General features: G+C 34.2%; 4 protein-coding genes across 4 annotated transcripts; 1 reads left to right on the top strand and 3 right to left on the bottom strand.

The window, feature by feature from the left end:
* Positions 1 to 6,403: 6,403 nt before the first annotated feature.
* LOC116021713 (uncharacterized protein YpgQ) lies at positions 6,404 to 10,625 on the bottom strand. The gene is made up of 8 exons (XM_031262178.1): positions 10,388 to 10,625; positions 9,970 to 10,000; positions 9,126 to 9,144; positions 8,574 to 8,671; positions 7,817 to 7,915; positions 7,001 to 7,173; positions 6,801 to 6,891; positions 6,404 to 6,607 (listed from the first exon to the last, which is right to left on the bottom strand). The coding sequence occupies exons 1-7, from the start codon at positions 10,550 to 10,552 to the stop codon at positions 6,805 to 6,807; spliced, it is 672 nt and encodes a 223-aa protein (XP_031118038.1). The 5' UTR covers positions 10,553 to 10,625; the 3' UTR covers positions 6,404 to 6,607; positions 6,801 to 6,804.
* Positions 10,626 to 13,952: 3,327 nt separating this feature from the next.
* On the top strand, positions 13,953 to 16,854 carry LOC116023205 (DEAD-box ATP-dependent RNA helicase 35-like). Its single transcript, XM_031264191.1, has 3 exons — positions 13,953 to 14,114; positions 14,451 to 15,355; positions 15,759 to 16,854. The coding sequence occupies exons 1-3, from the start codon at positions 14,091 to 14,093 to the stop codon at positions 16,621 to 16,623; spliced, it is 1,794 nt and encodes a 597-aa protein (XP_031120051.1). The 5' UTR covers positions 13,953 to 14,090; the 3' UTR covers positions 16,624 to 16,854.
* An 878-nt stretch (positions 16,855 to 17,732) lies between these two features.
* LOC116021899 lies at positions 17,733 to 19,337 on the bottom strand. The gene is made up of 2 exons (XM_031262418.1): positions 19,191 to 19,337; positions 17,733 to 19,088 (listed from the first exon to the last, which is right to left on the bottom strand). The coding sequence occupies exon 2, from the start codon at positions 19,083 to 19,085 to the stop codon at positions 17,883 to 17,885; it is 1,203 nt and encodes a 400-aa protein (XP_031118278.1). The 5' UTR covers positions 19,086 to 19,088; positions 19,191 to 19,337; the 3' UTR covers positions 17,733 to 17,882.
* A 2,952-nt stretch (positions 19,338 to 22,289) lies between these two features.
* Positions 22,290 to 23,802, bottom strand: LOC116023596. The gene is made up of 2 exons (XM_031264599.1): positions 23,655 to 23,802; positions 22,290 to 23,552 (listed from the first exon to the last, which is right to left on the bottom strand). The coding sequence occupies exon 2, from the start codon at positions 23,547 to 23,549 to the stop codon at positions 22,290 to 22,292; it is 1,260 nt and encodes a 419-aa protein (XP_031120459.1). The 5' UTR covers positions 23,550 to 23,552; positions 23,655 to 23,802.
* Positions 23,803 to 27,116: the final 3,314 nt, after the last annotated feature.

Here is a 27,116-nt window from a genome sequence, read left to right as displayed (position 1 = left end):
ATTAATCAGTAAATTATGGACCCTTTTTTATTTCCTTTTCTATTGTTTCCTCAATAAATTTTCATTTTCTATTGTTTGGACAGAAGTGGTTGGACGGGAAAACACGGAATGGAAATTTTGTTAGTATTTTCCTTTTTATTAGTAACCTTATTATTATTAATCCGTTTCCTGGTAATTTAATTTCGTTATGTTTTCTATTTTTTCTCATAAGTTAATTTTGTTTCCTTTTTCATTTTTCATTTTTACTGCTAACATTATTAATTTCATAAATTGTTTTTTATATTCCTTTTCTATTGTTTGCTGAATATTTTTTTTTTTAAAAATTGTTTGGGCTGAAGTGTTTGGGCGTGTACTTCAATTTTCAGGGGAAAAGGATGCAAAAGTTCTTGTTTCGTATTTCTAATTCCGGTAATTCCTCAAACTTCAATTCAATCGATGCATATGTTTATATTTTTTGTTTTTTGTTGGTTTGTTTTTGTTTTTCTTTGAATAGTAAAAACAATAACTTGAATTCTAAGTCATTTCTCCACCATTTCATCAAAGTCCGAGTAATTGATTCAATGCTAGATCATCACGTATATACAAAAATAAATCACATAAAAAGGACTTAAAAACAAAAAAGGACCCATCTTTTTTTTTGGTAAATTTACAGGGTCTTTATCTCCGTCCATTAACGGTCCGGGGTCCACCCACGTTCGCTCCGGGAGGCACGGGAGTTGGCCCAGGGGGAATCATCACTTGTGGGAATTGAACCTGGGTTCTCCCAAAATTCCTCATCACAAAAAGAGCTCAGTTGCCACTTGAGCTACCCCACTGGGTTAAAAGGACCCATCTTTAAACATATGCATACATGTTCCTGCACACGGAAGACGTGCTAATAAACATATGCATGCATGTGGGAAACTTAGAAAATAGGAAGAAAACCGATAGAGGATACAGATCAATGGAAATGTTAATGGTGACGACGATCAAGACCGGGAATGACGACAACCACCATTCTTGGAAAAACCTTAGAGAGATGATCCAATTCTTGAATATCTTGAGTAGTGCACAGGGGGAAGGCAAACTCAAGTTCGATCCTATCATTTTATAGGCATGGCGTAGGGATCGGATCATTTTTTTATTTGCAGGCAATTAGTAATTCTCATTTCTTTTTTCAATTTTCATTTTCTAGTATTAATGATTAATTTCTGTTTTCTTTTTCATTTTCAATCAATTAGGGATCTTTTTTTATTTATAGTCAATTAGTGATTTTCGTTTCCTTTTTCATTTTCTATCAATTAGGTGTCAATTAAGGCACAAATATGCATAGGATTTATATTATTATTATTATTATTATTATTATTATTATTATATGATTGACATTCGTAATATATTAGCATATATATAATATAATATGATTGACATTTGTAATTTTTGTATCTCAGCCAGAATTCGTAATTCGTGTATTTTTTGATAGCATATATATAATATAGTATGATTGAAAATATTTGTTACGATTTAATGATACCCGTGCGATGCACGGACTAACAATTTGAAATATTTAGATTATTTTCATATATGAAAACAAGATATTAGATTTATTCATTTATATAGTTTTGTTATTTAATAATTATGTTGATTTAATATGAAAAAGTTATGAATATAGATATTTGCAATTAAAATATGAATTAATATTTAAGATGGATAATTAGTTAAAAGAAAACTTTTTAATTAAAATTTCAATACAAATTATTTAAAATTACAAATTATTAAAAACTTCTTGGTAAATTATATTATTAGTTGAAGTACAATTTCTTCTAGAGTTACCGCAAATACAAATTTTGAGACCTTTGGGATGGTTAACTCTAGATGCAACATTATACAATTGTGTATCGACAAAAACCGGTTTACTCAATAACAATTTAACATGAGATCATATTTGCTACTTTGCCCTTGAATTTTATTAATAGACATTGCATATGAAAGCGTTAATTGAAATTGTCTTCCTTGTGATTTGAATGGCAATCTTATATATATTTAAATAATAAAATTAGTGATAAAATTATAATCAATTCTAATATTTGAAAATATACATTTATTTGAAATTATAAGATTTATATATTCGTGCATGTTGAAATTGATTAATTAAAAATTATATTAGGAAAAGTCTCAATTACCATAGTAAGATTGATATTATTTTAAGTAAAAAAAAAATACAATAATCAAATGAAAGAATGTCTATGTTTAATTACCATAGTAAGATTAAAGTGTTAAATACATATTTGTTTTTTTTTTTTGAAAATTTAAATACATGTTTGTAATTATGAATAATATGTGTGTGTTTAATTTCATTTAATCATAGACCTAATATGTGTATATTTAATTTTCCTTAATTATGTCCAAATATGTGTATGTTTAATTTCATTTAATTATAGACAGAATATGTGTATATTTAATTTTCTATAATTATGTCCGAATATGTTTTTGTTTAATTTTCTTTAATTATTCTGTAATATGTGTACCATTAATTTCTTAATTGATTAGATAAAATCTATATAACGGAAAGTATAAAAAATAGTTTAATAAAAGTATAATGTGTGAATTAATTTCTTAATTACCATAATTATAATATTTTATTCAAAAGCAACCATTAGCATAATTTTATATGTGTAATAATATGTGAATTGAAATAATTTGCATAATTGTATGGACGTAATAATATGTGAATTATTTGTAGGATATTACCAAATCAATATATCACTAAATCAATCAAAAACATTTTAAAAATCTAATTTATTTTTAGTTGTTGATTATTATAGTACTTGCATTTATTAAATTTTTATTTAAATTTACCAAATACCTCCTCTTATGCATACCAATTTATATCAACGGATAAAAATAATTAACACAATTAGCTATCATCTATCTATCACTAAATCAATCAACTATTAACTACTTAAGCCTATTTAAAGCATACTTAAGAAATGACAACGGTAAACTCTTGAACAATTCTTGGAAGACCATGGGATCCTGTAATCCAAAAAATTGTAACCTATCAATGGTGCCAAAGCACAATACCTTTTAATCACTTCACTTTATGAGCTTGAAGCTCACGCCATTGACGCTATAAAGCAAAGCTTAAATTCTCTTCCCATCCACACAATCAGCCCTGCAATTCCCTACTTCAGTGCCATAGACAAAACCCCTTCTCAATCCATGCATGCGAAGGTGCAGAGAGGGGATGGAGGTTTGGTGGGGAATGGAGAAATCGGTGGGCTGTTGAAGAGATTCATGAATTTGGAGAATGCAAAGATAAAGGAGATGAGGAGAAGAGCAAAAGTGCTACAACAAATATATCACACATCTATGGAGAATGGTGGTTCTTCCTACGTAAATATTGATGCTTTTATATAAACAAAAAACAACAGAACTTAAGAGAGATGAAAATTAGTGGTGGTGGCTGACTGGGTTTCTCCTTGTATTTATAGCCATAAAGAGAGAGAGGGAGGTCCCTACACAATTTAGCCCCCTAATTAGCCAAATTAATTAAGGGAAGATTAGGTAATTGTGTCACTAAATTTAAGGAAATAAATTTAATTGGAGGAGAATAAATTTTGAGATAGGAATTTTGGAATAATTTTTACAAATTATTATTATTATTATTATTATTGTTATTATATATATATATATATATATATATATATATATATATATTTATTTATTTATTTATTTATTTATTTATTTATTTATTTATTTATATAGATATAGATAGATATAGATATGGATTTATCTCAATAAAATTATTGTTGACTTAACTAATAAATATTTAAAATTTGTAAATTACAAAAAAAAAAAAAACATTAATCTCAATTGATGAATACATAAAAAATGTACGTGTTCATTGTTTTATTTGGAGGTTAATTTCATTTTCAATCAATTAGGTTTCCTTTTTCATTTTCTGTCAATTAGGTGCAATTAAGGCAGAAATGTGCATGGAAGTTATATTATTATTATTATTATTATTATTATTATTATATTATTATTATTATTATTATTAATTAATTAATTAATTATCATATTACTAAAATGCCCCTACGTTTGGGCGGGAAAATTTTAGAGGAGGATATTATTTTTATATATAGTATAGATTTTTTCAAAAAATTACCATTTTAAAAATATTTTTATAGACTCGTCAGTCGTCACAAGTGTAAAGGTTTAAATAGATAATTTCTTATAATAAGTCAACAAAAAAAATGGTAATGTAACTTTTAAATTGAAAAATAACGCTTATAGTAATGTCTATTAAAATTTGGTATAACTTCATGTAATTAATTATGGAATATATGTTTCAATTACATTGTTCCCCTTTAGAATTTGCAATTGACCTATATATAACCACATTCAACTTCCAAATCTATACAAAACAACATTTCTCACTTGTTTCTTACTTTGTGCATATATTGTGGTTGAACCTAACATTGCCGAAAATGCAATTCCACCGAATGGTGTCAACATTTTAAAAAATAACCCAGTAGTTGGTTTACCTCTCGACATTCCTACCGATATTCTGCAATTTTTAATAATGGTTGTTATTTTTTTGGACATAATTAATTTAGTGTACAATAACTTTATCTGCAACACGATGATATGTAAAATAGATGGGTTCAAGATCATCACGAATATTTAATGATCAAATATTAAATAATTAATAACATTATTTTTTTCATACGAATATAATGAAGCCATTTCACATAATAAATCTAGCTTTCATTTTCTTTTGCACAAATTTTGTATGTTTCAATGTTTTGTGTTGGTTCATGCACACTATCTTAATGCTACCAAATGAAAATTTTGTTCCAAATTCAATTCATTATAAGAAAAACAACTACTCCAATCAATATAAATACTTATGTTTGGTTATGTAATATGCAATATAATATTTTTTATATTTATACATAAATCAAATTAAAGAAGCAATAACAACTCTGAGATATTGGAAGATACCAAAATATTTGAATGTAAGTAATTTAAATAGAATCTCATTGCAAATTAATACTCTCTTTGAGAACCGTCATTATCTTTGTTCATGGAGTTGGGACTCTGCATGCAAATTATTGTTGACACCCAAGTCTAAATGTTTCTTGGAATTACTGAGCAATGCATACTTGGGAGCTATAACTTTCTGTTCACTACCTTTGTACAGAAGCCATAAATTGTAGTTATAATAGTCTATATATCAGTATCATCCTCACATTGTTATTGGAATCGAAATTGATACCTTGAGGGTACACTTTCTCTTCCTTCAACTAAAGGCCTAGGAGTTTGAGTATTAAGTGTTGAAGTCTCAATTCAAGAATCATTCCTAACATGCGAGTTTTTACATGAAGGAAGATTATATATATATCTCCCTATACTTATATTTGCTAGTTGCCATTTGCCCTTAAAAATGACACCTCTTTTGATCGTTCATCACAAATCTTAGGCGGGCAATTTTTTATTTAACATTTGAATTTATTTTTCTTTTCGATTGCCCACAATGTTTAATCAAATTACAATATTGCTCTCAATGTTCCCCTTCCCACGTAAATTCCTGAGCTGTTGGGTCCCTCTAAGAAAAGAAAAAGCAAAAGGTAGTGGAAAAGGAATGTTACATTTGGCAGCATGTGGAAAAGGAAATGATTTTTATTCCTTATCATTTTGGTTGTGGAGAAAAAAGTAGAAAGAATACATAAAAAAGTGGAAAAGAATTCATTTTATTGTATCTATTTATAATTTTATATGTTGCGTTTTTTTTTTTAAAGAAATATTTATATGTTGCGTTAATTTCATTATTTCATCTTCATTGAATCACTTCACATGCATTCAACTCAAATTTTACATTCCAATTTGGGATAATAGAAACACTTTGTTTCATTACTTTGGTATTAATTACTTTGACTTGTATAATGTTGCCTAACTAGCTATAATATGGCTCATATGAGTTTCTTTGAAGTGGTGGCAAGTTAGGTGTATTAGAGAACAATAGAATGATAAAATCTAAAATTATAATTTGTATCATGTTACTTACTAAAAAATTCTTCCTTTTTATGTGTTGTATTCGATTAATAACTACGTTTTACCGAATTTATTTACAGGTTGATTTAAACACAAACCAATAATTTGATTACTTGACACCACTAATGCTACAAAAAATAATGTTTGGTTGTACTATAGCACCCTAAAAATCCAGTATTGGAGTAAAAAACTTTTCAACGACAAGCCTCAGAGAGTCATAGATTGATGCCAATACTAAAGCCCCGTTAAAACGGGCTTAGCTCGCTGGGCTAACATGTCCCGTCAAAATAATGTTTGGTCGTACTATACCACCCCATGATGAACAATAATCAATTTTAATTTTTTTTTTTGTTTTAACCCAACAAAATTAAAGAAATCTATTACTCCGTAATTAACAGAAAATTATGAACCCTTACATTATTTTCTTTCAAATCAAAAACCTTTAACAAAATCTAGTAGACATTACTGGCTGGAGTTCAACAGAGTACAAAACACAGCCCAAATACAAGCCTTACAGGTAACTCGTGTTGTTGGTATAGCTCTTGTTCAAACCCTTGCCACTACATAGCATCTGCGATAGAGGCGAGCTACCAAAAATCAATTCCAGCGAAAAAGACTTTTAAATTTTTATTACGGTTTATTATTATGAACTTTTAACATACTAAATATACATTATTTGATAGTATACAAAATAATGTAGTTTCAGTAAAACATATTACTATATCAAAGAAAGGTAAAAATATCATTCAACAAAAAGTATAGACCTGTTCAAGCTCTGCCATCCCACTCTTCATAGAACTCTTTCAGATAATCCTCCATAACTTTGTGCCTTCTTTCAGCCCTTTTCTTCCCAGCCTGCCATTAAATTAACCTCAGAACCAATATGTACTGAAAGGGAAAGGATGGGGTGCACAAAGTTTAACAGAGATGAAAGATGATGCAAGATGCAGATAGAACACCTGACCTGAGTTTTCATCAAGTCCTTCAGCTTGAGAAGCTTCTCATGAAAATGATTAATAGTTGTCTGCTCATCTTTGTTCATGTATTTTTCCTTGGACAGATCTGAACGGGGAACAATTTTAGGGTCATGCAGAACTCTGTGCCTACTTCCACCAAATGTAAAGCATCTAGCAATTCCTGGAAATTTAAATTTAGTTACCAAATGAAACAGACTGTACAAAAAATGACAAATCTTATTATCTTAACAATGAAAAACATCAATATGCTGATATTACACAGGTGAAAATTTGTGTATTGCTTATTAAAGTAACAATAACAAGAGAGAGAGAGAGAGAGATGCAACACCAACCACAAAAGAAGGTACTCTATTAAAGCAGAACACATTTGGTAAATGTTTACAAAACAGTGACAAAATCTAGAATGCAACTCCATTGTGTTTTATTTATATCTAAACTAGAAGCATACTCATTTTAGTAGATGGGATCCTTCCAAAGGTTTTTTCTGTTTTTCCCCCTTCTCCCATAGAAACCTATGTGACTGGTGTAAAGTGGGAAGAGAAAAAAAAAATTAGAAGATTGTGTGCCATATACCAACAGTGTTTATCTTGCCACTTTAGAATTATTATCCTGCTTTTGAGTATGGGCTGGCTGCACTCTGCAGCCCCTGGTGAATTGATATGGTTATTTATGTATCAAAAAAGTTCCTAGAAAGTATTATGAACATGTCTGAACCACAAGTCGTCTTACTGTAGATACAAATTAGATTTTCTATCAATCTGATACATTAGATAAAAGTTACAGATGAAATTAACTTTAGCTACCTATGGCACCAATTGCATCAAGCCGATCTGCATCTTGCACAACCCCAAATTCCAGTGAGGAAATACCATTTGCATGACCCTCAACTTCCTCTTTAAACCCTGAAAGTTAACAATAAAATTAAGTCAGGTGCTATATTCATCTCATTGGTCAATTACATAGTAAATCATAAATAAATAAGTAAAAACAAAGTAAAACAACAAGAATTAAAAAGAAAAGAGCCTAATGAAGTAACCTAGTAATATGTCATGAGAAGCAAAGAGAACATTCATTTGAAATTACTCAGTTAACCAAAGATTCCAATCTGCAAAGAATTCCTCTTTGTAACAGACTGAGGCAGTAACATTGTGAAGGATTATGCTTGGTGAGGAACTGAGGAAGAGCGAAATCGAAAAAACATGTAGACCAATACTTGAAGTGTGCACCATCACTACTTGTCTTAATATTCACACCAAACTCTTGCTAACTATGAGTCTATGACTATTAAATCCAATCTTTTCTCATTAATAAAGGTAAGAAACAGGGCATAAATAGGTTCAAAGAGTCCTCGACACTTTAAAAGCAAGATGCACTAGAGCAATAAAAAGTTCAAGTATGCATGGTCATTGTTAATGTGATTGCTTTACAAAGTAATTTTACAATTTATTTTGAATAATATGAAATTAGAGATAAAAGTGTAGTACCAATAGGACGAATTTCATGAAGATATTAACAGATTAACAGTAAATCTCGTTAGATGTGTGTTTGTGTACATCTTACCCATTCCCTTTATGATCTTCAAAACATTTATCCTCTTGCTCTCCTCTATCCCTTCATTTTCAAGGAATTCTTCAACAACTTTTGCCTCAGATGGGTCACTGGATACACCAGACTAGCAACCATAAGTAATGGGGGCAAAAAAATAAAAAAAGTGAATAGTAAAATACAAAGCAACAGGATTGAAAGGAGTGAACAAGAAAACAAAGGAGAATAAAATAATTAAACAGATAGAAGAATGGCTGATTTGGCCTATAAAAAGTAAAGCGACAGCACAAGTTCATTTTATAGCTAGAAACATATGCTTCAATGCCCTTAATTGCCTTAAGCATATAACTGTAACATCACATGCAAAAACTCAATCCCAAAGCTGGATAGACATAGGATGACATCTTTTATAGATAAATTTGGAACGTAATTCCAGAATTCCAGACTGTCTGCCCAATTGATCTAATAATAGACTGAATAACCTTGGCGTGCACGTATTAACTAAATCTGCACATCTGTCTTTGGAGCATATATTATAGCCGATAGTGAAGAAATGGAAGTACCAACCTCACATATTTGTAGTCTCCTGCATTTGAGTATCCAATAAGAATGCCCAGTAAAACTCAAATATGTCAGCACAAGGAAGAGAACATGTAAATTCAAATGATGTAGAATAAGTGAAGGTAAATTTTCTTTCTAGAGCAGATATTTATCATCAAATATGAAAATGCCTGTCATCAACAGCAAACTTCTAATAATAGGAAATCTCAAATAGTCAAATACAAATAGCACAAAATCCACAAATGAATATTTTTCATTCCAAAGAAGGCAAAATAAAACAGTCCTAGAGATCTCATCCAGACCCTTGGTTTATAAAGGCAAATTTCAAGTTAGATAGTAACAGATGAGACTTTATCCTGGAGCTCTAAACTTGGTCTGATTTGGCTCGCTAAGCTCAGCTGGCATACAGGTAAGGTAACAATATGAACCAAACCTGGCTCAACTAAGGTTTGTTTAAGGATCGGTACTGTAAAATAAATATGTATGCAATTAATGTGTGCACGTGTGTGTGGGCGGGTGCATGTACACTTGTTGAAATTAACAATCCTTTCCAAGCTAAGCTCTCCTTTTATTTAATCCAAATGGATGAAACACTGAACCAACATTGATACATTTCAGAGTTCAGACACAAAGACGAACAGGAAAGATGAGTAGTTCCATAAAATGAAATGAAAAAATACCAAATAGCCACAGGAAAACAGCATCAACTAACAAATCCCTTTTATAGTGCATTTCATGAAAAATGTAATAGACCACACTTCATAGAAACAATAAGCAAACAATTGACATGAAGGTGATAATCATCAAATGAATTAGTATATTTACAAGAAGAATAAAAAAATTCTAATACCTATATCATGCAGAAGAGCAGCCAGTTCCACCTGTTAAGAAAGCAACACAGGTTCTCAACTAATGTATCAACTTCAAGAGTAAGCATATAATTAGTGTGTTTACAGCAATGCTACATTGTAGAAAAGTACTGATGGACCATAACTGCATCCTAGCAGCAATATTTAACTTGAATTCAGATTTGCTTTACTATAAGCAGAGCCATTTAATTTCTGAATATGAACTTATGAACTATTACATATTAGCACTATTAGAAAGGCAAAAATTACACTATTTTAAAGAGAAAGAAATAAAAGGGAGGGGGATTTTAATAGTTAATACTACCAATACAAACACACAATTTCTCAAAATTGCTTGTCAAAACAAAGATATTCATGAGGAAAGAACTGAATCCATGAATGAAAAGAAAATATACTTACAATAAACATGGAATCGGGAGATGAAGTGAGGCCTTCTTCGCAGGCGAGAGAAAGAGCGAGATCCCGCACTCTGAAGGCATGAGCAGCATCGTGAGATGCATCGTTCCCTTTCATGGCTTTCTCCACCAACTCCTCCGCCTTCCTGATAACCTCGTTCTTCGCCATCTTTCGTTTCTCCAGCTGGGGAAGGGACTCCGTCACACTGCTCCAAGTCTCCAAGTCCAAGTCAAAACTAATGTCCTTCTGTAGCCATGGAAAGCAGTCAAAGCACGATCCTGTATGACTTTTGTGTTTAAAATTTTCAAACGTAATAAAATCTAATTTCGCACATATACTTTTTTTTTTTTTTTTTGAATAAGGCACATATACTTTTAAAATGAGTTAATTCCATTTTTGGTTCTAGATTTATAGGTGACAATCCATTTTTAGTTCTTTTTTATTAGAACATCCACTTTTGATCTTAGTATTATTGTGACATGACCATTTTGTGTCCTTTATCAACAAATCAATTTAAATATCGTTAAATACAATGACATTTCGGTCTTCAATTATGAATGTTTTCAAGAAAATAAACATAAAAAAATATAGCGGTTTAACATACTTTGTATAAAAAAGATTGAAATGTCTTTGTATTTAACGATATTTCAATGATTTTGTTGATGTAGGACTAAAATTGGTCATGCCACAATAACACTAGGACCAAATGAGGATGTTTTAATAAAAAATTACTAAAAGTGGATTGTCACCTATAAATCTAGGACCAAAAATGGAATTAACTCCTTTTAAAATTTTATTCACCTAATATTATTTTCATGTTTTTTGGAAGTAACACTTCTACACTACTGGCATGAAATTTAAATGAAAATAATATATTGACTTAGTTTCAGTAAATTATTGTGTAGACTATGATCCACACAGCATGAATGTAATATAAATTTTTAATATACTAAAATTACGTTATTTGTATACTGAATGTGCATTATTTGATAATATATATATATAAAATATGTACTTTCAAATAATGTAATTTACGTAATGTATTTTTTGTATGTTAAAAATGTACTTTTTATTATTTGTGTGAACCATAGTCCTTGGATTAATGATTGCTTAGTCTCTTTGTTGACCTTTAAACCAATTCAATCCCTGAGAAAACAAATATCCAGTTATCAACACCAACGCAACAGTAGTGCTTCTTGATATCAATCAAATACCCAGGAGCTCTAGAAGAATCATGGTGAATGCAAGTAGGTTCAAGGCAAACATAAACTTTATTATTCACCTCTTGCTTGATCTCTGCCTCAATTTCCATGAAAGATTGTGATGACCCCTTTCTATGAAGTTACAAAATTTTATCTCTTTGCAACCCCTAATTACATATTTCACAAACAAATCTATTTGCAGCTAATGAAGCATTGGGTGATAAAGTAGTTACAATAAAATGCATTATAAATTACATAAAACATATAACAATATTAAGTTAATGGAAATATAAATTCTAGATTCACATTAGTATTAATAATTACGGAGTATTATGGTTATTTTTGTTATTATTGTTATTATTATTGTTGTTGTTGGTGTCGTCGTCGTTTGTATTATTCCAAATAAAAAATATTAAAATAGTAAAATGTCATTAATAAATTTGTTTTTTTAGTACTATCAGTAATAAATTGTTAACATATTAAAGTTTACTCCTCTATAATTTTTGATATATTGTACAAAATATTTTTACACTTTTATCACGACTCTAAGTCTCTAACTATTGTAAAGGTTTAGACAAACTGTTAGCCAAGAGAGTCAATTGTGATGATAAATGCCATCTATGTGTGAATGGGAAGGAAACAATCAATCACCTATTTGTTGAATGTGAATTTGCAAGGAATTGTTGGCGCTGCATGGGAATTTTAAATCAGCATGCTACTGGAATAAACTTCCAAGAATGGTTAGTCAATACAACTTCCAATATGTCAAATGATCAAACATGCACTTTATACTAGCTTGTTGGAATATTTGGAATCTGAGGAACAATATACTGTGGCACAACAAAGCTATTGAGTCTCCAGTAACTTTAATCCGCAGAACTCAATATTATCTCTCAGACTGGAAAGAAGCTATGAAAGGCAACGACCTCAAAAACCACAGAACTCCAACAATATATGATCACTAGACTAAGCCCCAAACAGGTTGGCTGAAATTGAATGTTGATGCAGCCATTAACAAAGAAAATTCTTGTATGGGTTTTGGTTGTGTCCTTAGGAATGATCTTGGCCAGTTTATTGCAGCAAAAGGAGCTTATTGGAGGGGGTCCTTTACTTCAAGAGAAGCTGAGGCAGTGGCTATACGAGAGACCTTGAGTTGGTTAAAATCACACAACTTTGATAATATTCATGTCGAAACTGACTCACTACAAGTTGTGCAGGGTCTCAACTCAACTAAGGGGGAATCTTCATTCCATCTGATTCTTAGGGATATTAAAAAACTTATGAGTAGCTTTACTCAAATGTTTTTATCTTTTACTAAGCGATCTGCGAATCAGGCAGCCCATCTGTTGGCAAGGCAGTCTGTTTCTATGTCCGATTGCTCGGAGTGATTTTCACACCCTCCCTCTATCCTTTGTAATCTGTTGCTCTCTGATTTGATTAATTAAAATTGTTTTACTTAAAAAAAAAAAAACTATTGTAAAGGTTTGAGTTTTTTTTTTTGTTAAGACAAAAATGTATACTCGAGCAAATGCAAATAGCATTTTCAGGTCAGCTTAATGACCTAATCCACAAAAATAAGCATGTTTACTAACAGAAAACTGTTTTTTTGTTTTATGTTTTTCAATTTTTCAGTTTTCATTCTCTGTTTTCTGTTTAGAAAACTTGTTTACCAACACTTATTTTTTCAAATTTATTTTTTTAAATTAACGTTATAAAATTAACAATGAATAAAAATATATCCGAACCAATAACCTATTAAGTTTACATAAAACTTACTTTAGATAATATTAATATATTTTGAGCTAATATTTAAAATATGTTTGGATATATTTATTTGAATGACATGTATATAATATATAATTTTTATTTTGAACTTTGATATAGTAATATATGTGAAATTTCAATATCCGATATCGGGACCAAACTTGTATCCGATATAACATAATTAAAAATATCCGAACAAATAACCAATTGAGTTCAATCAAAATATAAAATATAAAACCTGGTATAGATTTCAATTTTTAATTTTGATAATGTGAATGATGTATAATTTAAGCATAAGTTATGTTAGTAATGAACACATATGTAAGTAGATAATGGTGAGAATGTGGTTATAGTGACATATAGTCTAATAGATGATAGCTGATTTCTCTTCTCCATTTAGAAAACAGTTTTTAATAGTGTTTCAGTTTTCCAAAAAATTGGAAAATTATTTCCTGTTTTCAAAATGAAAACCTGTGCTAGTAAATATGTTTTCTGTTTTATAATTTTCTAAATTTCCAGAAAACTGGAGGAAAATTTACAGTAAACAACCAAAAAAACTTCTTATTTACAAAACAAAATTTTTCCACTTTGATCCATCAACTCTGATACTTATTTCAAATTATTAGATTTCTAACTATCAAGGTTTCGATCTGGTTTTTCTGAGCTTCTCCGGCGGCAGCAGCGGCGCAGACTTCAGGCGGAGGGCTTCCATCCTCTCTAAGCAGTAAGCACTGTCCCCGATGATGGCAGCCAATATAAACATGGTAAGCCATCTTTAGATAAATACTATGGTTTGAGAACTTGCGATATTTCTTTATGAAGTTGCCAAAGTGTGATCGGTTTGTGAAATATTTGCTGATTTACCTTTGATTTTTATATCAATTGTTGTTAATCTAAAAATAGAAGCTGGGTTTTAAGTAAAGAATGAGGGATTGCTTCACTTGAATTTGGATCCCTAGAAGTTCTCCATTTATTGAGAAATGCTTCGAAATTTTTATTCTTAAAATCTAATTAGCGACATATACTTTTATGTATTTTCAAATTTGAAGATTAGTAATTCCTGTAATTTAGTTTTGTAATATATCTGTTTTGGTTTCCAGGAGATTGAGGAGGATGACGATGATTATGTTGAGTATGTTCCTGTTGCAAAGCGAAGGGCACTTGAGGCACAAAAGATTCTCCAGCGCAAGGGGAAATCTGCTGCATTGGAAGAGGAAGCTGAAAACATAAATCAAGTTGAGGCAAAGCCAAGTTTGCTTGTGAAGGCTACTCAGCTAAAGAAGGAGCTGCCAGAGGTGAGTGAGACCGAGCAAATGGTTCAGCAAGAGAAGGAGATGATTGAGCATCTCTCTGATAGAAAGACTTTAATGTCGGTGCGTGAACTTGCAAAGGGGATTACATATACAGAACCTATGTTCACTGGCTGGAAGCCACCATTACCCATCAGAAGGATGTCAAAAAAAGCTTGTGACACCATCCGCAAACAGTGGCATATTATTGTGGATGGAGATGACATCCCACCGCCCATAAAAAATTTTAAAGAGATGAGGTTTCCTGAACCTATTCTCGAGAAGCTTAAAGCAAAGGGCATTGTTCAACCGACTCCCATCCAGGTACAGGGATTGCCTGTTATTTTATCTGGAAGAGATATGATAGGAATTGCATTCACAGGATCTGGGAAGACGTTGGTTTTCGTGTTACCACTTATCATGGTCGCCCTCCAGGAGGAGATTATGATGCCTATTGTATCTGGCGAAGGGCCTTTTGGCTTAATCATTTGCCCTTCTAGAGAGCTTGCACGACAAACATATGAAGTCATAGAACAGTTTCTAGAGCCTTTAAGGGAGATTGGGTACCCTGAATTGAGACCTCTATTATGTATTGGAGGAGTTGACATGAAGTCCCAGATTGATGTAGTAAAGAAAGGAGTTCATATTGTCGTTGCTACACCTGGAAGACTTAAAGATATGCTTGCAAAAAAGAAAATGAACCTTGACAATTGCAGGTAACAACCTTTGCTGCTTTTGTCCTAAGATTAGCATTACATTACATGACTTTGTTTAATATTTTCTTTAGCAGCTACTAAAGTGTTGCATATACTAACCTAATAATTTGAAATTTATCTTTGGCAGCAACTTATTTTATTCTTGGCAATGTAGCTTGATCTGAATTGCTTGTTTCATGAACAGATTATCCTTTTCATTAATTATTATTCATTTTAGTTAAGAAACTTTGCAATATCCTTTTTTTAAATCTCCACTTTGCCTTTTAATTTTCCTCCCTTTTCATAGTATTGAGTCCTTGACTGTTTTCTAAGTTGAATGCCTGAAAGAATTACGTGTTGTACAAATGTTCTTTATTTCTTTGTTTGAACATTTTTTTTCTTACCATGCTTGCATTATGTGCAGATATTTGACATTAGATGAGGCAGATAGATTAGTGGACCTTGGTTTTGAAGACGACATCAGAGAAGTTTTTGATCATTTTAAAGCACAAAGGCAAACTCTACTTTTTTCTGCCACAATGCCCACAAAGATCCAAAATTTTGCTAGAAGTGCTTTGGTTAAGCCCATAACTGTGAATGTGGGAAGAGCAGGAGCAGCCAACTTAGATGTGATCCAAGAAGTAGAATATGTGAAGCAGGAGGCAAAGCTTGTTTATCTTCTTCATTGTTTGCAGAAAACACCCCCTCCGGTTTTAATTTTCTGTGAGAACAAAGCTGATGTTGATGACATACACGAGTACCTACTTTTGAAAGGTGTGGAAGCCGTTGCTATTCATGGAGGAAAAGACCAAGAAGAGAGAGAGTATGCGATTTCATCATTCAAAGCAGGCAAGAAGGATGTGTTGGTGGCAACTGACGTTGCCTCAAAAGGGTTGGATTTTCCTGATATTCAGCACGTAATAAACTATGATATGCCTGCAGAAATTGAGAACTATGTTCATAGGATTGGACGAACAGGTAGATGCGGGAAAACAGGAATTGCCACGACGTTCATTAATAAAACTCAGAGTCCAACAACTCTTCTCGATCTGAAACACCTGTTGCAAGAAGCTAAGCAAAGGATTCCTCCAGTTCTTGCTGAGCTTGAAAATCCAATGGCAGACGATGACGCAATTATGAATGCAAGTGGCCTCAAAGGTTGTGCCTACTGTGGCGGACTTGGTCATCGTATTCGTGATTGCCCCAAACTTGAGCATCAAAAAAGCCAACAGATTGCCAATCAAAGAAGGGATTATTTTGGATCTGGTGGATATCGAGGAGAAATTTGATTTTTGTTTACAATTTATATGTTGGCATGCTTTTCTACTTGTGGAGAAAATTCCTGCTGTACTAATATACTTTTATAACTGAATCTAAGTTGGCATATATTTGAGGTACATATGTGCTCCTATTTCATCTTTGTAGCTTTACTGCAGTGAAGGTTGGTTCTATGGCATATGCTACATCTGAAGTTCCATGTTTCATGTATAGATGAGAAATATGAACTTCATTGAATAGTACATTGGAGGGAGAGCAGAGGAATTGATGGTTGAATCTCTTATACATATGTTCTCGTTTATACTTCTCTGGTTTTTGTATTCCTAACCTTTTTAGTCACTTATTGCACAGGGAATGAATTTGAAAGGAAATAAGAATGCTATTTTATAATGAATGGAATAAGCAAATAATAAAATAAGAATATATTTTATAAATATTTTTCCATTAAGAAATACATAGTTAGTTTAAGAAATAGAAATGGAATATATTTTTAAAAGATATAAATACCTCTATACAAAATATATAATAATAATAATAATAAGTTAATAATAATAATAATAATAATGAAAAATGGTCAAATAGACCCTTGAATTTTACTCAAATTGCAATTAGGTCATCGAACTTAAAAAAATGCAATTAAACATTTGAACTTGTCATTTTGGAGCGTCTAAATCCAGTAGTTGGTTATTAAAATTCTGACAATATTCTGGCGGAAAAAAATTGGCAACGATAAAAATTAAAAAAAAAAAAAAAAAAAAAGTTAATCGGGCATTCTCAACCGGAGAAGACCGGCCGTTTGTCTCTCCCGTGGCACCGGAAAATGTATCTCCGGTGGAATTTTTTTTATTTTTATTTTTAGCGATGGTGAATAGTAAATAGCGGCGGTCAACAGTGGTCAACGTCAATAATTTACCGATAATCTGTTGGTTATCAGTAAATTAGACTTATTTGACTCATTTTAACAAGTTCAAGTGTTTAATTGCATTTTATTTAAATTCAAAGGCGTAATTGTATTTTTGAGTAAAGTTGAGGGTCTATACCATTTTCCCAAATAATAATAATAATGCGGAGTAATATATTTTGAAGAACATTATTTTTTTGAGTACTTGAGAACATTTAATAATAGTCAAATTAAAAGAAGAATATATATACCAACTACCTGATGATATCACGTTATCATTCCAGTAAAATTCCAGTCAGTAAAATACTCTTCAAGATAGGAGAGTTGTTTTATTTATTTACATTTGATTTTTGGAAAAGTTGGGAATTCTCACTTTTTGATGCGATGCCTACTGCTACCATGATGGTTCTTATACCCAACTCCATTTCCGCCATTAGAGCTGCCGACAGCTTCTTTCTTTTGTTGCGAAGAAGAAGAGAATAGAGGGAATCCGAAAACCCCGGGCTTAGAAGAGCTTCTCAGTGAACAGACCGGGACGTTGAGAACTCGGGTGACCCGAACATTTGCTGAATAGGACCGTTCCATTCCCCTGTGCTTGTATCTGGGCTCACCATTCAAACTGCTTGGACTGCTTGAGCTTCTCTCCAAGCTGTGGAACACTATCTTCCCTGAAGAGTTCATCCGCGGACTGTCCGCTGAGACTCCGCCGATTGTGGCGGCGTCTGCTGCTCTGCGGCACACTCTCCCCGCGGGATTTTCGGAAGACAGTGCCCTTGCTTTCACCAATCGGACCCTGGGAGGGTTGCGACAGAGATTTATGGCCTTCTCTGAATCCAGGGAGATGCGAGGGAGGTCGTCGTTTTCGTGTCCAGAAGAGGAAGATGAGAGCGAGAGGCGAGAGGAGGAGTTCGACGCGGACTCGTTGTCGGAATCCTTCAGCAATGGAAAGCTAAGCGATTCGTCAATTGATGAGTTCAGTGATTTTGAACAGCGCTGAAGCAGATTTTTCATAGATTTATGGCTGCAATTACTCTGTGAGGGAGACGACAACGGCGGCGGCGACGTCGTTTTGATACTATCGTCCTTCACATTGCGGTTTTGGTACAGCTTCTTCAACCCTAGAAGCTCCTTCCACCTGCTTGAACTCCTCGGCGCCTTTGTGGAAATCTCATTTCTCGTTTCTATCATCGGAGTATCCGGCAACTTAACCTCCATACCCGCCGCCTCACCAGTCTCCGTGGCCGGCAGCCGGATCGTCGGTACTTGAAGCGGTAACAGCTTTCCATCGGAGAAGAGCTCATCCGCGGGAAGCATAATCTCAGGACGGTCAAGTCGGAACTCAAAATCCGCCGCATCATCGCCGAGAACTTCCGGATCTGAATCTTCCTGCTTATCATCACCGCACTTGTCCGCCGCGCGTGGTGGCGAAGATGAATGCTTAGCTCCGGAAGCCTTCGAGGACTGCATATCATCCATAACCTCCCTACTAAATGAGGTTCGGTACTTGGACGGCGGACAGTCTAGGAAATTCTCCGGCGACATACCAGTGCTGTTGACGCACGCCGACGTCATCTCCTGCCGTATGCAACGCCAACAAAAATTATAGAAAATCTACAGAGTCAAATGCATCTGAAATATATTTCAAACTTGTCACACATATAGTGAGAGAGAAAATACGGTTATCGCGGCAGTCTAGGGTTTGGAGGCGCCATGTGAGTAGTTTAACAGGATAGAATAGCTCAGTGTTGTGTAGCGGAGATTCGGAGAAGGTGTCCCGGTGGCGCAATTCGGGGAGTGCAGAAAGAGCTGTGAATTCTCGGACCGGGTTTTATAAATAATAATAATAATAATAATAATAATAATAATAATTATTATTATTATTATTATTATTGATTCGAATTCAATCACTCATCGTCTCATCAGTTTCATGTTTACTTTCAAATAATTGATTTAAGATCTTTCCAAAAAAAATAATTGATTTAATATGGGAAATTGGGAATAGTCAAATAAAAGAATGGAATTACTAGCGGCAACTCGGCAAGTGGGTCCAAATATTTGTAATGAATTGGGGTGAGATGGTACGCATGTCGCATGACGATATTTGGTCAAAGTCTATGGTCTTCCAACGATAAACATTATATTATTTATGGCAAAAACTTGTGTGAGACCGTCTCACCATGAGACGAGTCGTGTCGTGTCGGGTCAAGATGCAAATGTAACACTTATATACACAAATGTCATACTTATATGTTCAAATGTAATACTCATCAGGAATAAAAATTTTGTTATTTATAAGGGTAAATGTAATACTTTTAAGAGAAAATACAATACTTTTACATTTCAATTTAAAAGTATTACAATACATTTTTCCACAAAAGTATTATATTTGCCCTTATAAGTAAGGAGCACTTGTCAACATTACTTATTATGAAAAATGTATTACTTTTTCTCTAATAAGTAACAAAAATTGTATTCTTGATTAGTGTTATATTTGAGCATATAAGTATGACATTTGCATAGTGTCTTGACTCGACCCGACCCGTTTCATGAATAAGGATCCGTGAGACGGTCTTACACAAGTGTGACCCTTTATTTATATATTTTTGAGTTCTACCACTTGTACTTCTAAATTCTACTCTTTTAAATTTCCTCTCTAAAATGACAAACAAGATATAATATTTTTATTATATAAATCTCAAAAAAAGTATCTACATCAAGAATTTGTAACAGAAATTAAAAATTAGGAGTAAGAAGTAAAAGTCATGTAGTATTTATTTTAAGAAAAACAATATATTTCCTACCAAAAAGCTGGTCACCCCAAGGAGATGAGTTGATATGATGTTTCTTGGACGCATCATGAATTGTCTGGTTCGGGATGCAAAACTTTATCTCAATTTATTATATTCATCAACATTGTGATATTATTATAATTGTAAAAATAAGACAAAAAAATTGTACTTTAAAAATGAAAAAAAAAAACCTTCACATCATCCTTGTCCATATTTATGTCACAGTAAAATTTTATTTTCAAATGCAACAATGAAATGGGTAGTCCACCGACGTTTATTCTGATATACTTACAATTGAATATCGATGGAATTATCATGGGTAAAATCATCATTTTGAACCACATATTTGATATATTCAAACAAGGGTTTGTTTGAAAATTCAAAAAATGATGCTCCTAAGTTATTTTTTTAGACTTTTCTGTGTGATGGTTTTAACGGATCGGGTCCACCATAAATCGGATATGGGGGGCCGGGCCTAACAGACTAGAGCCCAGGCGGTTACAAAAGTGACTACAGGAATCGAACCCGCGACAAGGGGTTGAAAGTGAGAAGCGATACCACTCGACCGTAGTATTTGCCGTGTTTATTTTTTGCCGTGCCTTGATGATACCCGAGCCTCTCTATTTATACTGGCTCCCCCACTTCCAGATTCGCCCACGTGTACGCTCCAAGATCCCACTCCCGCTCCTCGCGCCACGTGGTCCACGCACCGCACACCTCACCGCGTGATGCTCGCAAATCTACCCCACCCAGCACGCCATCACCCCTCAACCGCCCCCTATCACCTCGCCAGGCGCGGAGGGGGCGCCAGGCCACGGCCCGCCCACGCACCGGGGGCGCTGGGCGCACCGTGGCCGGGCGCTGCCAGCGCGCCCGCCGGCGGCCTCGCCGGCACCCCCTGACCGGAGCCTCGCCCGTGTACCCCTCAACCCGGCCCACTGTCACAAGCCCAATAAATCAAGCCTACACCCAATATCCCCATCACCGTGTTTAGTAAATTAGTACTAAGAAAAATGAAGTAAAAGAAAAATATTCAGGTTAACAGAGAGAAAAAAAAGGATCCAATTTGACAGAAAATATCATTCTAATTTTTTATTCAAAAGACATTTTCAATTATTTTTCATATCACTTCACTCTCTTCATTTTTAAATTACTTTTTGAATTATTATAATTACCACCACCACATCACAACACAGCCAAACCATCGGCACCGCCAGCACACCACAACACAACCAAACTGTGCCATGCGTATGAAAAACTAGTAATTATAAAATTACTAGTAAATACATGTGAAAAATTAGTAAATTAAGAAAAATATATATCTATTATACCATACAACAACAACGAATCCCAAAATACCATGTCATTAAAATAAAAAGTTAATATAGATTGAACCCCTCTTTAAAATAGTAATAGTCTTTAAATTATTATATATTTTAAATTAACCTTAATATTATTTTATTGCAATCTTTATATAATTGTCGCTCTATGCGAAACAAGGAAGCTGCACATCCCAGACTTCAAGTTCAAAAACGAGAAGATCGTACCAAATTTTGTCCAAAACTGAGAAGATTATTCTCTTTCCCTTCCAAATGGATTGACCAACCCATTATATTACCGTATGAAATACGCTTGCTTAGACAGTTCATTTATTTGAATTTATTGCATGTATTATACGGAGTATTACTTAAAGTCAACTGCATGATAGGTTTACGGGGAAGAATTTCGATATTATATAACGAATTTAATAATTAATATAAGAATAATATTAAAATTTTCTTATTTCAATGGAGCTTTTCATCATATCACTCATTATTATAAATGAAAATACCATCTAAATCTTTTATATTCGATGCTGGAAAATGGTCAATACACCCCTAAACATTATACAAAAATACAATTTAGCCTACAAACTTTAAAAAGTGCAATTAAATACTTTAACTTCATAAAATCAATCAAATAAGCCCACCTAGTAGGTAACTAACCGTTACTGGTAATTATACCACCATTGACCGACTGACGCTTGTTGATCGTCGGAAACCCAAAACGGCACCCTGAACAGTAAAAAAAAAAAAAAAAAANTCTTATACCCAACTCCATTTCCGCCATTAGAGCTGCCGACAGCTTCTTTCTTTTGTTGCGAAGAAGAAGAGAATAGAGGGAATCCGAAAACCCCGGGCTTAGAAGAGCTTCTCAGTGAACAGACCGGGACGTTGAGAACTCGGGTGACCCGAACATTTGCTGAATAGGACCGTTCCATTCCCCTGTGCTTGTATCTGGGCTCACCATTCAAACTGCTTGGACTGCTTGAGCTTCTCTCCAAGCTGTGGAACACTATCTTCCCTGAAGAGTTCATCCGCGGACTGTCCGCTGAGACTCCGCCGATTGTGGCGGCGTCTGCTGCTCTGCGGCACACTCTCCCCGCGGGATTTTCGGAAGACAGTGCCCTTGCTTTCACCAATCGGACCCTGGGAGGGTTGCGACAGAGATTTATGGCCTTCTCTGAATCCAGGGAGATGCGAGGGAGGTCGTCGTTTTCGTGTCCAGAAGAGGAAGATGAGAGCGAGAGGCGAGAGGAGGAGTTCGACGCGGACTCGTTGTCGGAATCCTTCAGCAATGGAAAGCTAAGCGATTCGTCAATTGATGAGTTCAGTGATTTTGAACAGCGCTGAAGCAGATTTTTCATAGATTTATGGCTGCAATTACTCTGTGAGGGAGACGACAACGGCGGCGGCGACGTCGTTTTGATACTATCGTCCTTCACATTGCGGTTTTGGTACAGCTTCTTCAACCCTAGAAGCTCCTTCCACCTGCTTGAACTCCTCGGCGCCTTTGTGGAAATCTCATTTCTCGTTTCTATCATCGGAGTATCCGGCAACTTAACCTCCATACCCGCCGCCTCACCAGTCTCCGTGGCCGGCAGCCGGATCGTCGGTACTTGAAGCGGTAACAGCTTTCCATCGGAGAAGAGCTCATCCGCGGGAAGCATAATCTCAGGACGGTCAAGTCGGAACTCAAAATCCGCCGCATCATCGCCGAGAACTTCCGGATCTGAATCTTCCTGCTTATCATCACCGCACTTGTCCGCCGCGCGTGGTGGCGAAGATGAATGCTTAGCTCCGGAAGCCTTCGAGGACTGCATATCATCCATAACCTCCCTACTAAATGAGGTTCGGTACTTGGACGGCGGACAGTCTAGGAAATTCTCCGGCGACATACCAGTGCTGTTGACGCACGCCGACGTCATCTCCTGCCGTATGCAACGCCAACAAAAATTATAGAAAATCTACAGAGTCAAATGCATCTGAAATATATTTCAAACTTGTCACACATATAGTGAGAGAGAAAATACGGTTATCGCGGCAGTCTAGGGTTTGGAGGCGCCATGTGAGTAGTTTAACAGGATAGAATAGCTCAGTGTTGTGTAGCGGAGATTCGGAGAAGGTGTCCCGGTGGCGCAATTCGGGGAGTGCAGAAAGAGCTGTGAATTCTCGGACCGGGTTTTATAAATAATAATAATAATAATAATAATAATAATAATAATTATTATTATTATTATTATTATTGATTCGAATTCAATCACTCATCGTCTCATCAGTTTCATGTTTACTTTCAAATAATTGATTTAAGATCTTTCCAAAAAAAATAATTGATTTAATATGGGAAATTGGGAATAGTCAAATAAAAGAATGGAATTACTAGCGGCAACTCGGCAAGTGGGTCCAAATATTTGTAATGAATTGGGGTGAGATGGTACGCATGTCGCATGACGATATTTGGTCAAAGTCTATGGTCTTCCAACGATAAACATTATATTATTTATGGCAAAAACTTGTGTGAGACCGTCTCACCATGAGACGAGTCGTGTCGTGTCGGGTCAAGATGCAAATGTAACACTTATATACACAAATGTCATACTTATATGTTCAAATGTAATACTCATCAGGAATAAAAATTTTGTTATTTATAAGGGTAAATGTAATACTTTTAAGAGAAAATACAATACTTTTACATTTCAATTTAAAAGTATTACAATACATTTTTCCACAAAAGTATTATATTTGCCCTTATAAGTAAGGAGCACTTGTCAACATTACTTATTATGAAAAATGTATTACTTTTTCTCTAATAAGTAACAAAAATTGTATTCTTGATTAGTGTTATATTTGAGCATATAAGTATGACATTTGCATAGTGTCTTGACTCGACCCGACCCGTTTCATGAATAAGGATCCGTGAGACGGTCTTACACAAGTGTGACCCTTTATTTATATATTTTTGAGTTCTACCACTTGTACTTCTAAATTCTACTCTTTTAAATTTCCTCTCTAAAATGACAAACAAGATATAATATTTTTATTATATAAATCTCAAAAAAAGTATCTACATCAAGAATTTGTAACAGAAATTAAAAATTAGGAGTAAGAAGTAAAAGTCATGTAGTATTTATTTTAAGAAAAACAATATATTTCCTACCAAAAAGCTGGTCACCCCAAGGAGATGAGTTGATATGATGTTTCTTGGACGCATCATGAATTGTCTGGTTCGGGATGCAAAACTTTATCTCAATTTATTATATTCATCAACATTGTGATATTATTATAATTGTAAAAATAAGACAAAAAAATTGTACTTTAAAAATGAAAAAAAAAAACCTTCACATCATCCTTGTCCATATTTATGTCACAGTAAAATTTTATTTTCAAATGCAACAATGAAATGGGTAGTCCACCGACGTTTATTCTGATATACTTACAATTGAATATCGATGGAATTATCATGGGTAAAATCATCATTTTGAACCACATATTTGATATATTCAAACAAGGGTTTGTTTGAAAATTCAAAAAATGATGCTCCTAAGTTATTTTTTTAGACTTTTCTGTGTGATGGTTTTAACGGATCGGGTCCACCATAAATCGGATATGGGGGGCCGGGCCTAACAGACTAGAGCCCAGGCGGTTACAAAAGTGACTACAGGAATCGAACCCGCGACAAGGGGTTGAAAGTGAGAAGCGATACCACTCGACCGTAGTATTTGCCGTGTTTATTTTTTGCCGTGCCTTGATGATACCCGAGCCTCTCTATTTATACTGGCTCCCCCACTTCCAGATTCGCCCACGTGTACGCTCCAAGATCCCACTCCCGCTCCTCGCGCCACGTGGTCCACGCACCGCACACCTCACCGCGTGATGCTCGCAAATCTACCCCACCCAGCACGCCATCACCCCTCAACCGCCCCCTATCACCTCGCCAGGCGCGGAGGGGGCGCCAGGCCACGGCCCGCCCACGCACCGGGGGCGCTGGGCGCACCGTGGCCGGGCGCTGCCAGCGCGCCCGCCGGCGGCCTCGCCGGCACCCCCTGACCGGAGCCTCGCCCGTGTACCCCTCAACCCGGCCCACTGTCACAAGCCCAATAAATCAAGCCTACACCCAATATCCCCATCACCGTGTTTAGTAAATTAGTACTAAGAAAAATGAAGTAAAAGAAAAATATTCAGGTTAACAGAGAGAAAAAAAAGGATCCAATTTGACAGAAAATATCATTCTAATTTTTTATTCAAAAGACATTTTCAATTATTTTTCATATCACTTCACTCTCTTCATTTTTAAATTACTTTTTGAATTATTATAATTACCACCACCACATCACAACACAGCCAAACCATCGGCACCGCCAGCACACCACAACACAACCAAACTGTGCCATGCGTATGAAAAACTAGTAATTATAAAATTACTAGTAAATACATGTGAAAAATTAGTAAATTAAGAAAAATATATATCTATTATACCATACAACAACAACGAATCCCAAAATACCATGTCATTAAAATAAAAAGTTAATATAGATTGAACCCCTCTTTAAAATAGTAATAGTCTTTAAATTATTATATATTTTAAATTAACCTTAATATTATTTTATTGCAATCTTTATATAATTGTCGCTCTATGCGAAACAAGGAAGCTGCACATCCCAGACTTCAAGTTCAAAAACGAGAAGATCGTACCAAATTTTGTCCAAAACTGAGAAGATTATTCTCTTTCCCTTCCAAATGGATTGACCAACCCATTATATTACCGTATGAAATACGCTTGCTTAGACAGTTCATTTATTTGAATTTATTGCATGTATTATACGGAGTATTACTTAAAGTCAACTGCATGATAGGTTTACGGGGAAGAATTTCGATATTATATAACGAATTTAATAATTAATATAAGAATAATATTAAAATTTTCTTATTTCAATGGAGCTTTTCATCATATCACTCATTATTATAAATGAAAATACCATCTAAATCTTTTATATTCGATGCTGGAAAATGGTCAATACACCCCTAAACATTATACAAAAATACAATTTAGCCTACAAACTTTAAAAAGTGCAATTAAATACTTTAACTTCATAAAATCAATCAAATAAGCCCACCTAGTAGGTAACTAACCGTTACTGGTAATTATACCACCATTGACCGACTGACGCTTGTTGATCGTCGGAAACCCAAAACGGCACCCTGAACAGTAAAAAAAAAAAAAAAAAAAAAAAAAAAAAAAAAAGAAAGGCACCGAAAATCCAAAACGGCTGTCGGAGTCTAACGACCTCTTTATCCAAGAAGAAGGCGACCGACGTTGCCTTCTTCAACTGAGAAGAAGGCAACGCTAGTTACCTTCTTCGACTGAGGAAGAAGGCGACAAGAAAACGATCGTCTATCTACAACCGTTTTATTGTATTAAACATGTATATTATTGAATCACAAATGCTTTATATGACTTGAAGTAGTAAACCATTGACTAAATAATTTCCTCCTGA

The sequence above is a fragment of the Ipomoea triloba genome, chromosome 6 (assembly GCF_003576645.1).
Source record: "Ipomoea triloba cultivar NCNSP0323 chromosome 6, ASM357664v1".
NCBI lineage: Eukaryota > Viridiplantae > Streptophyta > Magnoliopsida > Solanales > Convolvulaceae > Ipomoea > Ipomoea triloba.
This window is presented reverse-complemented; position numbering and strand designations above follow the sequence as displayed.